A 15,473-nucleotide genomic window follows, 5' to 3' on the forward strand; every position below is an offset into this window, starting at 1 on the left:
CTTCCTGACATGGTGGTCAGTACTACTGTCCTACTAACCTGACATGGTGTGACAGTACTCCATTCCTCCACTATCAGAGACTTGATACCATTCAACACTGTCTCAATACACGTCTTGTTGAATATTTCTATTTTGTTAAGTGCTGATTTGATGGAGTCAAAGTCCCTTGTGAAAGTCACCAGTTGTTCCCATAGATACGAAAACACCACCTGCATGACACAAACAATTCATCATATATCTACAAATTAAACCATGATGATGACGTCACGCTATTGTTGTTGCATTTGATTCTGAGGCAGGAATTCACTGGCCGTTCTGAACATGCATTTTAACAAGTAAAACTGACGCAACTACGGGTCATTATACAAAAAATTATAGAGAAATTATACATATCAACCATAATAACATGGTTAAGTAAGAGACATCACTCGAATCTGTTCACTTCAGAAGTAAGATCGGGCTCGTTGATTCTGATTCTGGAATCAACAGATTGGAGTGAATTCTCCATTATACACTTGGGTAAAAATACTGTAGAGGATGCTAAAGCTAAAATTAAATGAAGTTATTAAAACTAGATAAACAAGGTTCTGTGAAGGTCAAAGGCAACAGCAGAGTGAAATACATAAATCGCCAAAAAATGTATGATATGTTATACTGCATATCATATACTTACATACTAGTGATGGGACGATAGACCGATGCATCGGTGGGTCGCGATTTTTTACTTCTCGATACAAGTATCGTTCACAGTCACACACTAAGCAAAAAGGATTAATTCTTACCTTAAATGTTTTCTCAAATAAGTGTTACACCAAATACTGATTGCTAGTGAAAATGAGTTGTGAAAACATAAATATTTTCATCCATTGTGCCATACCTGACACTGCCAACTGTTAATCGTCAGTGTGCCAGGTATTTGGCAATCCTGTCTATGAAGAAGATGGCTTACACACCACAGATAAGTGCACATGCAAGTATCGCAATACGTATCAGATCGAGAGCAAGGTATCTTGATACGTATCGGATCGTACAGTTGGTGTATCGTCCAAGCCCTATAACACACTGTACATCAAATTTCACATTCAGAAATGGCTTAGTATGATGTGGTAAGACAGCACTACACCAGATTTCTGGAATATTAATTGAGATCCTACAGATCCTACAGATCCTACAAGTTAGGGGCAAAGAAGCTAAAGAAATAACAAAGTACTTCCTGCACAGCAGACATCCTCACAGCATGTTCGTTAAAATTAGACATTAATTACACAGCAGTACATGACATTTTGTCAGCTATCACAATACACAGCACAATATATAGAGGATATTTCATGTGTCGTGTACGCCACTCATGAACCTCGATGAGAGAAACATATTATTTCACGAGACACATAGAATATCCTATTTACATGTATTATATACTTTTTGTGAAGTTGTCTACCGGGAAATTTAATTATTTCATAAAAAATGTATTTCTTTCTACCTAACACACTGGGACAGGTCACTAGCCCTTGTGGTTGCGACTTAAAATGTAGTTGTGTGTTTGCAAAATCTTAAATACATAAACAAAAGTATCAAAAAATATTTAGGGTTACAAAAAATTCTTATACATTTCGATTTGATTATATAAAAAATCCACTTTAACAAAAAAATATTCTTGAAAAAAGGGGGACCGCCGTTGGAAGTGAAAGAATACACGCTGGTCAAGAAACAAAAATGCTGCTTTGCAAAACAATTGACGAGTTAAATGAGAAATTTACAGTTTATAACGAAACATTTTTAAGAGATTTACAAATGGTAGGAAGAGATATTTACTCTATAAATGTTCATCTTTCATTATTTTGCCTTGTCAATGTGAGAACTAACGTAAAAAAAGACGTCAACAGTTTGTGTACGGGCTTGACACTTACAATAAAGGGAGACAGTTTTAGGGGAGGTAGATCTTTTGTGACAATAGTTCCGTCACAGTGCTATGTTCACTGCAGCGAAATATGAAGTGTTATGTTCACTGCAATAAAATATCAAGTGTTATGTTCACTGCAATAAAATATCAAGTGTTATGTTCACTGCAATAAAATATCAAGTGTTATGTTCACTGCAATAAAATATCAAGTGTTATGTTCACTGCAGCGAAATATCAAGTGTTATGTTCACTGCAATAAAATATCAAGTGTTATGTTCACTGCAATAAAATATGAAGTGTTGTGTTCACTGCAATAAAATATCAAGTGTTATGTTCACTGCAGCGAAATATCAAGTGTTATGTTCACTGCAATAAAATATCAAGTGTTATGTTCACTGCAATAAAATATCAAGTGTTATGTTCACTGCAGCGAAATATCAAGTGTTATGTTCACTGCAGCGAAATATCAGGTGTTATGTTCACTACAGTGAAATATCAAGTGTTATGTTCACTGCAGCGAAATATCAAGTGTTATGTTCACTGCAATAAAATATCAAGTGTTATGTTCACTGCAATAAAATATCAAGTGTTATGTTCACTGCAGCGAAATATCAAGTGTTATGTTCACTGCAGCGAAATATCAAGTGTTATGTTCACTGCAATAAAATATCAAGTGTTATGTTCACTGCAATAAAATATCAAGTGTTATGTTCACTGCAATAAAATATCAAGTGTTATGTTCACTGCAGCGAAATATCAAGTGTTATGTTCACTGCAATAAAATATCAAGTGTTATGTTCACTGCAGCGAAATATCAAGTGTTATGTTCACTGCAATAAAATATCAAGTGTTATGTTCACTGCAATAAAATATCAAGTGTTATGTTCACTGCAGCGAAATATCAAGTGTTATGTTCACTGCAATAAAATATCAAGTGTTATGTTCACTGCAATAAAATATCAAGTGTTGTGTTCACTGCAATAAAATATCAAGTGTTATGTTCACTGCAATAAAATATCAAGTGTTATGTAAAATATCAAGTGTTATGTTCACTGCAATAAAATATCAAGTGTTATGTTCACTGCAGTGAAATATCAAGTGTTATGTTCACTGCAATAAAATATCAAGTGTTATGTTCACTGCAATAAAATATCAAGTGTTATGTTCACTGCAGCGAAATATCAAGTGTTATGTTCACTGCAATAAAATATCAAGTGTTATGTTCACTGCAGCGAAATATCAAGTGTTATGTTCACTGCAATAAAATATCAAGTGTTATGTTCACTGCAATAAAATATCAAGTGTTATGTTCACTGCAGCGAAATATCAAGTGTTATGTTCACTGCAATAAAATATCAAGTGTTATGTTCACTGCAATAAAATATCAAGTGTTATGTTCACTGCAATAAAATATCAAGTGTTGTGTTCACTACAGTGAAATATCAAGTGTTGTGTTCACTGCAGTGAAATATCAAGTGTTGTGTTCACTGCAGTGAAATATCAAGTGTTGTGTTCACTGCAATAAAATATCAAGTGTTATGTTCACTGCAATAAAATATCAAGTGTTATGTTCACTGCAATAAAATATCAAGTGTTATGTTCACTGCAATAAAATATCAAGTGTTGTGTTCACTGCAATAAAATATCAAGTGTTATGTTCACTGCAATAAAATATCAAGTGTTATGTTCACTGCAGTGAAATATCAAGTGTTGTGTTCACTGCAGTGAAATATCAAGTGTTGTGTTTACTACAGTGAAATATCAAGTGTTATGTTCACTACAGTGAAATATCAAGTGTTGTGTTCACTGCAATAAAATATCAAGTGTTGTGTTCACTGCAGTGAAATATCAAGTGTTGTGTTCACTACAGTGAAATATCAAGTGTTGTGTTCACTACAGTGAAATATCAAGTGTTGTGTTCACTGTATTGAAAATATCACTTTTCTCAACTTCAGAAAACTCGATCATTCACATTGAAGTATATAATAAAATGTTATATTTTTAGGCACTTATTGTACTGCTAACCCTTGAAACCTACCAGAGATGTGAACTCCAACTTGCAGCTGACAGCCATGTAGTCCAGGAGATGGTTGATGCCGTGCACTGCTAGATGGCGCCGCTGAAACTCGCCCTGACTGTCGGGGGTGAAGACCGGCCGGCTCATGGACAGCGACACGTCCAGCGCCAACACAGTCGGCATCTTGACCTACTACAAACAGACATTCTTTATTGATCATGTAGGTCAAGCCTCAGTTCACAAGGCCATCAGCTAAGTCTATGTTAACATGGGAATTACAATCACTTGTCAAACAAGCCAAGTATCTTTGGCTCATTAGACATCCAGCAACTGGACGATGTGATTTGTCCATTTTGTTTGTTTGTTTCTTTTTTACGCCGCACTCAGCAATATTCCAGCTATATGACGACGGTCTGAAATGTCTGGATCAGACTTTCCAGTGATTGACAACATGAGCATTATTCCTTGCAACTGGGATACGATGACATGCATCAACCAAGTCAGCGAGCCTGACCACCCGATCCCGTTAGCCGCCTCTTACGAGAAGCATAGTGGCCTTTTACGGCAAGCATGGGTTGCTGAAGACCTATTCTACCCCGGATCTTCACGAGTCTGGACGATGTGAAACCATTTTTTGAGAAACCCTTCTTTCATGAAATATAGAGAAGGTAAATTATCGGAATTCAACATTCAGAAGCAACAGTTTACCATTAGAACTATTTATGTACCAAGTTGGTAGAAGAGATATTGTAAAGTTTTCAAGATCTGCTCCAGAAGGAAATCTTGCACAGATGGATGCACAGACACACAGACATACGGATGCCGTCCATTTCAATTCCCCCCCCCCACAAAATCAGATAAAAGATTTTACTGGCATGTCTGTACCTCATTCCTGCACTTGGCAATGAAGAAAACTTCAGAAGTCCAGCAGGAAAACAAAATTACAACTTTGAATTATTTTTTTTCCGTTTCAGTTTTTTTCTTATTTCCACCAAATTAATATACTTTCAAAGGGATCATTCTCTGAAAAGCATCTTTCTAAAACTGTATTTTTAATTTCATTATGACCCAATACTGGTTTTGGAAATAAACATGCATATAAACCAAACAAAACCATGACTTCTGGTGAAAGATAAATGGGGCATCACTGAAGCTACTGCAATAGCATAGTGACATTATGGTGGAAATATTCACCTTCCCTCAAAGCAGATGTTCTTGTATTAGACAATATGAGTACGAAGGACCTCTTCTGTTCCAGAATACCCAGTCTACAGGGAGACCCGCAAGAGGTACTAAGGACCGCTTCTGTTCCAGAATACCCAGTCTACAGGGAGACCCGCAAGAGGTACTAAGGACCTCTTCTGTTCCAGAATACCCAGTCTACAGGGAGACCAGCATGAGGTACTAAGGACCTCTTCTGTTACGGAATACCCAGTCTACAGGGAGACCCGCATGAGGTACTAAGGACCTCTTCTGTTCCAGAATACCCAGTCTACAGGGAGACCCGCATGAGGTACTAAGGACCTCTTCTGTTACGGAATACCCAGTCTACAGGGAGACCAGCATGAGGTACTAAGGGCCTCTTCTGTTCCAGAATACCCAGTCTACAGGGAGACCCGCAAGAGGTACTAAGGACCTCTTCTGTTCCAGAATACCCAGTCTACAGGGAGACCCGCAAGAGGTACTAAGGACCTCTTCTGTTCCAGAATACCCAGTCTACAGGGAGACCTGCATGAGGTACTAAGGACCTCTTCTGTTCCAGAATACCCAGTCTACAGGGAGACCCGCATGAGGTACTAAGGACCTCTTCTGTTCCAGAATACCCAGTCTACAGGGAGACCCGCAAGAGGTACTAAGGACCTTTTCTGTTCCAGAATACCCAGTCTACAGGGAGACCAGCATGAGGTACTAAGGACCTCTTCTGTTCCGGAATACCCGGTCTACAGGGAGACCCGCATGAGGTACTAAGGACCTCTTCTGTTCCGGAATACCCAGTCTACAGGGAGACCAGCATGCGGTACTAAGGACCTCTTCTGTTCCGGAATACCCAGTCTACAGAAAAGACCAGCATGAGGTACTAAGGACCTCTTCTGTTCCGGAATACCCAGTCTACAGAGGAGACCCGCATGAGGTACTAAGGACCTCTTCTGTTACGGAATACCCAGTCTACAGAGAAGACCAGCATGAGGTACTAAGGACCTCTTCTGTTACGGAATACCCAGTCTACAGAGAAGACCCGCATGAGGTACTAAGGACCTCTTCTGTTACGGAATACCCAGTCTACAGAGAAGAACAGCATGAGGTACTAAGGACCTCTTCTGTTACGGAATACCCAGTCTACAGAGAAGACCAGCATGAGGTACTAAGGACCTCTTCTGTTCCAGAATACCCAGTCTACAGGGAGACTCGCATGAGGTACTAAGGACCTCTTCTGTTCCGGAATACCCGGTCTACATGGAGACCTGCATGAGGTACTAAGGGCCTCTTCTGTTACGGAATACCCGGTCTACAGGGAGACCCGCATGAGGTACTAAGGACCTCTTCAGTCCTACAGGACACTCAAGTAACATGGTAACCAGAGTAAAAACGCAACATAAAAAAAGAATCGCCAAAACGCACCATTTCAATGAATATGTGGGTATCATGCACCCATTTATCACGAAATCGAAAATGCATGAACTGTCACGAACTGTAGTGGGTATGAAACTGTGACCGATTCTTGGACCTACCACTCCTTGGTCAACAATGCCACGCCTAACTCAAATTCAGAGAAACAAGGCATATCGGACGATTTGAAGCAGGAGAGTCTGTCCAAGATGTTGCCCGTCATTTCAACGTTAACATAACCACAATTTACCATCTCCTGCATCGATCACAGATGACCTTCCTCGGAGCGATCGTCCTAGGGTCACCACACCTCGACAAGATCGGCAGATTACCTGTCAACACCAGCGACATCCATTCCTAACTGCAAGTGAAAGTGCTCGACAGACCATAGGAACACATAATCGACACATTGGCCGGGACACTGTGATCTGACGTCTCCGTTCCAACAACCTCAGATGTCGCCGACCAGCACGTCGTCCTGTTCTCCAACCACGGCATCGACAAGCACGACTTCAGTGGGCACAGGGTCATCGCAGTTGGCGTCATCGTGAGTGGAGGCGTGTCATCTTCTCTGATGAAAGTCGCTTTTGTGTCTCCCATGCAGACAGAAGAGTCAGAATTTGGCGGTGTCGAGGTGATCGTTTCGCTGACAGAAATGTTGTGGAAAGGGATCCATGGGGTGGACCTAGCTTCATGATATGGGAAGGGGATTGGACTTAATGCGAGACTTGGACCCATGTGCTTTCTGAATGTTGGTCAAGGTCGGGGACACGGCGTCACTGCTCAGCGGTATATCGACCAAGTGATCAGACCCCATGTTGTTCCATTTTTTGCACAACATCAACAACACATTTTCCAGCAGGACAACGCTCGTCCCCATGTTGCCTGAGCTACCATGACCTTTCTGCAACAACACAACATCCGTGTTCTACCGTGGCCAGCCCTCAGCCCTGATCTGAACCCCATCCAACACTTGTGGGATGAGGTTCAAAGGTGTCTGCACAATGTGCGCCCAGTCCCTACAACTGCCGATGAACTATGCACAGCTGCTCTGGATGTGTGCAGGAGGATTCCTAGGGCCTTCACAAATTGTCTGATCCACTCAATGTACAGGAGATGTGTGGCGGTGATCAGTGGCGGTGATCAATGCTAATGGTGGTCACACCTGGTATTGACTGACATTTTGGGTATTGACCCGAAACTGTGTAAGCCCTTAACATTTGAAAAAAACACATTATGTCATCTGCCTTTTAATCCATTAAACTGTCTTTGATCAAATTTTTGTCAATCTTGCCCGATTAGTATTTCTTGTCTTTACTGTTGAAAATAAATAACATGTATACTGCATACTCGACTTGCGTTTCTTTTGCCTGTGAGTATATATTTGGCATAATCATTTCTTCAACTTACCAAATTCAAACACAATATCTCAATCTCTCAGATTTAATAGGACTAAATTGAATAACAATTGAACAAACTGATATAATCAATCATACTTTGACATGTCTGTTACAAGCTATATCCTGACATCAACCAGATTATCATTGAGACAAAGTAAAGTGGCCAAATCAAGGCTCCAGCTCCAAGTGTAATATCTGCTCAAATGTCATTACAGTCAAACACAGTCTTTCAATCAGTACAAAATACAGATAAAACTCAGACTAGATTAGAATTAACTTTGTTTCAGGGAAATATTACGTAAAGGAGTAACCTCCAATGCATGATGATGTCTGAAATGAGATAACTGAAATACTTCTCGTTCACTTGTTATCATGGCTGATCAGTTGATCAAATGCACAGAAGGGATTTAAAATTGTTGTCCTTCCAAAACAGACACAGCGATTGTGCAAGTGGGAGTGATAATAATGTTTTGAAGATATCCAAACACAAGGTTGATTAGTGGTAGCATGTTAGTTGGTGTGCAATGCTTTTTGTTATTTGACATTTCTGTGACTTGTGTTCATCAGAATACGCACTTGCCATGAAATAATCCTGTGGGGATCTGCAGTACCCTCACTGCTAGTCTCTCCCATGGAGATTCCAGGGCAGAACAAGTCCGTAGTACCCTCACTGCTTGTCTGTCCCATGGAGATTCAAGGGCAGAACAGGTCCGTAGTACTTTCACTGCTTGTCTGTCCCATGGAGATACCAGGGCAGAACAGGTCCGTAGTACTTTCACTGCTTGTCCCTCCCATGGAGATTCCAGGGCAGAACAGGTCCGTAGTACCCTCACTGCTTGTCCCTCCCATGGAGATTCCAGGGCAGAACAGGTCCGTAGTACCCTCACTGCTTGTCCCTCCCATGGAGATTCCAGGGCAGAACAGGTCCGTAGTACCCTCACTGCTTGTCCCTCCCATGGAGATTCCAGGGCAGAACAGGTCCGTAGTACCTTCACTGCTTGTCCCTCCCATGGAGATTCCAGGGCAGAACAGGTCCGTAGTACCCTGTGTCTCTCTCGCGGGTATTCAAGGGCAGGACAGGTCCCCAGCAGCCTGTGTCTCTCTCGCGGGTATTCAAGGGCAGGACAGGTCCCCAGCATCCTGTGTCTCTCCCGTGGGTATTCAAGGGCAGGACAGGTCCCCAGCAGCCTGTGTCTCTCTCGTGGGTATTCAAGGGCAGGACAGGTCCCCAGCATCCTGTGTCTCTCCCGTGGGTATTCAAGGGCAGGACAGGTCCCCAGCAGCCTGTGTCTCTCTCGTGGGTATTCAAGGGCAGGACAGGTCCCCAGCAGCCTGTGTCTCTCTCGCGGGTATTCAAGGGCAGGACAGGTCCCCAGCAGCCTGTGTCTCTCTCGTGGGTATTAAAGGGCAGGACAGGTCCCCAGCAGCCTGTGTCTCTCTCGCGGGTATTCAAGGGCAGGACAGGTCCTCAGCAGCCTGTGTCTCTCCCGTGGGGATTCAAGGGCAGGACAGGTCCCCAGCAGCCTGTGTCTCTCTCGCGGGTATTCAAGGGCAGGACAGGTCCCCAGCAGCCTGTGTCTCTCTCGTGGGTATTCAAGGGCAGGACAGGTCCCCAGCAGCCTGTGTCTCTCCTGTGGGTATTCGAGGGCAGGACAGGTCCCCAGCACCCTGTGTCTCTCCTGATGGGATTCAAGGGCAGGACAGGTCCTCAGTACCCTGTGTCTCTCTCGCGGCTATTCAAGGGCAGGACAGGTCCTCAGTACCCTGTGTCTCACTCGCGGGTATTCAAGGGCAGGACAGGTCCCCAGCACCCTGTGTCTCTCCTGTGGGGATTCAAGGGCAGGACAGGTCCTCAGTACCCTGTGTCTCTCCCGTGGGTATTCGAGGGCAGGACAGGTCCCCAGCACCCTGTGTCTCTCTCGTGGGGATTCAAGGGCAGGACAGGTCCCCAGCACCCTGTGTCTCTCTCGTGGGGATTCCAGGGCAGGACATGGTCCTCAGCACCCTGTGTCTCTCTCGCGGGTATTCAAGGGCAGGACAAGTCCTCACCACCCTGTGTCTCTCCCGTGGGGATTCAAGGGCAGGACAGGTCCCCAGCTCCCACATATACTTGACATTTCATCTCCTAAACATATATACTTGGCATTTCGTCTCCTACTCAACATATACACATGGCATTTCGTCTCCTACTCAACATATACACATGGCATTCATCTCCTAAACATATATACTTGGCATTTCGTCTCCTACTCAACATATACACTTGGCATTCATCTCCTACTCAACATATACACTTGGCATTTTGTCTCCTACTCAACATATATACTTGACATTTCGTCTCCTTCTCAACATATATACTTGGCATTTCGTCTCCTACTCAACATATACACTTGGCATTCATCTCCTACTCAACATATACACTTGGCATTTCGTCTCCTACTCAACATATACACTTGGCATTTCGTCTCCTACTCAACATATATACTTGACATTTCGTCTCCTTCTCAACATATATACTTGGCATTTCGTCTCCTACTCAACATATACACTTGGCATTCATCTCCTACTCAACATATACACTTGGCATTTCGTCTCCTACTCAACATATACACTTGGCATTTCGTCTCCTACTCAACATATATACTTGGCATTTCGTCTCCCGCTCAATATATACCCTTGGCATTTCGTCTCCTACTCAACATATACACTTGGCATTTTGTCTCCTACTCAACATATACACTTGGCATTCATCTCCTACTCAACATATACACTTGGCATTTTGTCTCCTACTCAACATATATACTTGACATTTCGTCTCCTTCTCAACATATACACTTGGCATTTCGTCTCCTACTCAACATATACACTTGGCATTTCGTCTCCTACTCAACATATACACTTGGCATTTCGTCTCCCGCTCAACATATACACTTGGCATTCATCTCCTACTCAACATATACACTTGGCATTTCGTCTCCTACTCAACATATACACTTGGCATTTTGTCTCCTACTCAACATATATACTTGGCATTTCGTCTCCCGCTCAATATATACACTTGGCATTTCGTCTCCTACTCAACATATACACTTGGCATTTCGTCTCCTACTCAACATATATACTTGGCATTTCGTCTCCTACTCAACATATACACTTGGCATTTTGTCTCCTACTCAACATATACACGTGACATTTCATCTCCTACTCAACATATACACTTGACATTTCGTCTCCTACTCAACATATACACTTGGCATTTCGTCTCCTACTCAACATATATACTTGACATTTCATCTCCTACTCAACATATACACTTGGCATTTCATCTCCTACTCAACATATATACTTGACATTTCATCTCCTACTCAACATATACACTTGGCATTTCATCTCCTACTCAACATATATACTTGACATTTCGTCTCCTACTCAACATATATACTTGACATTTCATCTCCTACTCAACATATACACTTGGCATTTCATCTCCTACTCAACATATACACTTGGCATTTCGTCTCCTACTCAACATTTATACTTGACATTTCATCTCCTACTCAACATATATACTTGGCATTTCGTCTCCCGCTCAACATATACACTTGGCATTTTGTCTCCTACTCAACATATACACTTGGCATTTCGTCTCCTACTCAACATATACACTTGGCATTTCGTCTCCTACTCAACATATACACTTGGCATTTTGTCTCCTACTCAACATATACACATGGCATTCATCTCCTACTCAACATATACACTTGGCATTTTGTCTCCTACTCAACATATATACTTGGCATTTCGTCTCCCGCTCAATATATACACTTGGCATTTCGTCTCCTACTCAACATATATACTTGGCATTCATCTCCTACTCAACATATACACTTGGCATTTTTTCTCCCGCTCAACATATATACTTGGCATTTCGACTCCTACTCAACATATACACTTGGCATTTCATCTCCTTCTCAACATATATACTTGACATTTCGTCTCCTTCTCAACATATATACTTGACATTTCGTCTCCTTCTCAACATATACACTTGGCATTTTGTCTCCTACTCAACATATACACTTGGCATTTCGTCTCCTACTCAACATATACACTTGGCATTTCGTCTCCTACTCAACATATATACTTGGCATTTCGTCTCCTACTCAACATATACACTTGGCATTTCGTCTCCTACTCAACATATACACTTGGCATTTCGTCTCCTACTCAACATATATACTTGGCATTTCGTCTCCTACTCAACATATACACTTGGCATTTCGTCTCCTACTCAACATATACACTTGGCATTTCGTCTCCTACTCAACATATACACTTGGCATTTCGTCTCCTACTCAACATATACACTTGGCATTTCGTCTCCTACTCAACATATACACTTGGCATTTCGTCTCCTACTCAACATATATACTTGACATTTCATCTCCTACTCAACATATACACTTGGCATTTCATCTCCTACTCAACATATATACTTGACATTTCATCTCCTACTCAACATATACACTTGGCATTTCATCTCCTACTCAACATATATACTTGACATTTCGTCTCCTACTCAACATATATACTTGACATTTCATCTCCTACTCAACATATACACTTGGCATTTCATCTCCTACTCAACATATATACTTGACATTTCATCTCCTACTCAACATATACACTTGGCATTTCATCTCCTACTCAACATATACACTTGGCATTTCGTCTCCTACTCAACATTTATACTTGACATTTCATCTCCTACTCAACATATATACTTGGCATTTCGTCTCCCGCTCAACATATATACTTGGCATTTCGACTCCTACTCAACATATATACTTGGCATTTTGTCTCCTACTCAACATATACACTTGGCATTTCGACTCCTACTCAACATATATACTTGACATTTCGTCTCCTACTCAACATATACACTTGACATTTCGTCTCCTACTCAACATATACACTGGCATTTCGTCTCCTACTCAACATATACACTTGGCATTTTGTCTCCTACTCAACATATACACTTGGCATTTCGTCTCCTACTCAACATATACACTTGGCATTTCGTCTCCTACTCAACATATACACTTGGCATTTTGTCTCCTACTCAACTTATACACATGGCATTCATCTCCTACTCAACATATACACTTGGCATTTTGTCTCCTACTCAACATATATACTTGGCATTTCGTCTCCCGCTCAATATATACACTTGGCATTTCGTCTCCTACTCAACATATATACTTGGCATTCATCTCCTACTCAACATATATACTTGACATTTCGTCTCCTTCTCAACATATATACTTGACATTTCGTCTCCTTCTCAACATATACACTTGGCATTTTGTCTCCTACTCAACATATACACTTGGCATTTCGTCTCCTACTCAACATATACACTTGGCATTTCGTCTCCTACTCAACATATATACTTGGCATTTCGTCTCCTACTCAACATATACACTTGGCATTTCGTCTCCTACTCAACATATACACTTGGCATTTCGTCTCCTACTCAACATATATACTTGGCATTTCGTCTCCTACTCAACATATACACTTGGCATTTCGTCTCCTACTCAACATATACACTTGGCATTTCGTCTCCTACTCAACATATACACTTGGCATTTCGTCTCCTACTCAACATATACACTTGGCATTTCGTCTCCTACTCAACATATACACTTGGCATTTCGTCTCCTACTCAACATATATACTTGGCATTTTGTCTCCTACTCAACATATACACTTGGCATTTCGTCTCCTACTCAACATATACACTTGGCATTTCGTCTCCTACTCAACATATACACTTGGCATTTCGTCTCCTACTCAACATATACACTTGGCATTTTGTCTCCTACTCAACATATACACTTGGCATTTCGTCTCCTACTCAACATATACACTTGGCATTTTGTCTCCTACTCAACATATACACTTGGCATTTCGTCTCCTACTCAACATATACACATGGCATTCATCTCCTACTCAACATATACACTTGGCATTTCGTCTCCCGCTCAATATATACACTTGGCATTTCGTCTCCTACTCAACATATACACTTGGCATTTTGTCTCCTACTCAACATATACACTTGGCATTTCGTCTCCTACTCAACATATACACTTGGCATTTTGTCTCCTACTCAACATATACACTTGGCATTTCGTCTCCTACTCAACATATTCACATGGCATTCATCTCCTACTCAACATATACACTTGGCATTTCGTCTCCCGCTCAATATATACACTTGGCATTTCGTCTCCTACTCAACATATACACTTGGCATTTCGTCTCCATCTCAATATATACACTTGGCATTTCGTCTCCTACTCAACATATACACTTGGCATTTCGTCTCCATCTCAATATATACACTGGCATTTCGTCTCCTACTCAACATATACACTTGGCATTTCGTCTCCCGCTCAATATATACACTTGGCATTTCGTCTCCTACTCAACATATACACTTGGCATTTCGTCTCCCGCTCAACATATACACTTGGCATTTCGTCTCCCGCTCAACATATACACTTGGCATTTCGTCTCCATCTCAATATATACACTTGGCATTTCGTCTCCTACTCAACATATACACTTGGCATTTCGTCTCCCGCTCAACATATATACTTGGCATTTCGTCTCCCGCTCAATATATACACTTGGCATTTCGTCTCCCGCTCAACATATACACTTGGCATTTCGTCTCCTACTCAACATATACACTCGGGATTTCCATCAGAAGATAAACAGAACCAAATACATAGTCATTCCCTAGACTCAAGAATACAGACGATCCTACTGGGCACAAAGCTGATACTACAGGAAATAAAACATTTCATTTCCAGATTCATTTCACAGTTCTTGTGACAGCATATTTCGGATATCAAATATTACCAATCTGTTTCTAGATTATTTCACAGAATCACTCATCAATAACGATATGATGTTGATGTAGAACAGCCAGGTAAACAACTCTTAAAGTGCCAGATTATTGATGTCCCAAACAGTACAGCCCAGTAAAAGATGTGTCAGATTATTGCAAATAGGAAATTACATTTCTACATTACATTACTGCGGGAAATTACTTTTTGGCCAAAACACTAATATCCTAAAACTAATTATTTCCTTTGTATGTGGACATGGGATGATCAATTTGTGGATATTGCATGAGTCATAGCAGAGTGGCTATGTGTGTCAGTCAGTGCTTGATCTAGTTGTGTGACAATGTCTGCCAGGGGAAGCACATGGACAAACATTGGCTTTGGGATTTCAACTTATCTAGTGTTTCAATATGATTTTTCGGTATAGATGGTTGTACCTTCATAAATTAAGTTACCCAATTGCTTGATAGAAGTACAGGCACCTGTATCAATATGTCACATTGAAATAACACAAAAGATGAAATCATCGAAGTAATTCATTGACACCACAGCTTCTACAATGCTGCATAATTGAGTGAGTGAGTCATTATTGCTTAACAACAAATAAACAGTTGTGAACCTATTTGAAG

The 15,473-nt window shown here is 41.2% G+C and overlaps 1 protein-coding gene across 1 annotated transcript in view; it reads right to left on the reverse strand.

The window, feature by feature from the left end:
- LOC124134085 (integrator complex subunit 14-like) overlaps positions 1 to 15,473 on the reverse strand; it is a 39,075-nt gene that overhangs the window by 14,832 nt on the left and 8,770 nt on the right. The window contains exons 2-3 of the mRNA XM_046498727.2: positions 3,939 to 4,109; positions 39 to 209 (exon numbers count right to left, since the gene is read on the reverse strand). Of these exons, the coding sequence (XP_046354683.2) occupies positions 39 to 209; positions 3,939 to 4,100 (333 nt within the window). The 5' untranslated portion in view covers positions 4,101 to 4,109. The remainder of the gene's footprint in view (positions 1 to 38; positions 210 to 3,938; positions 4,110 to 15,473) is intronic.

The sequence above is a fragment of the Haliotis rufescens genome, unplaced genomic scaffold (genome assembly GCF_023055435.1).
Source record: "Haliotis rufescens isolate VD_foot unplaced genomic scaffold, xgHalRufe1.0.p SCAF_1, whole genome shotgun sequence".
Classification (NCBI taxonomy): Eukaryota; Metazoa; Mollusca; class Gastropoda; order Lepetellida; family Haliotidae; genus Haliotis; species Haliotis rufescens.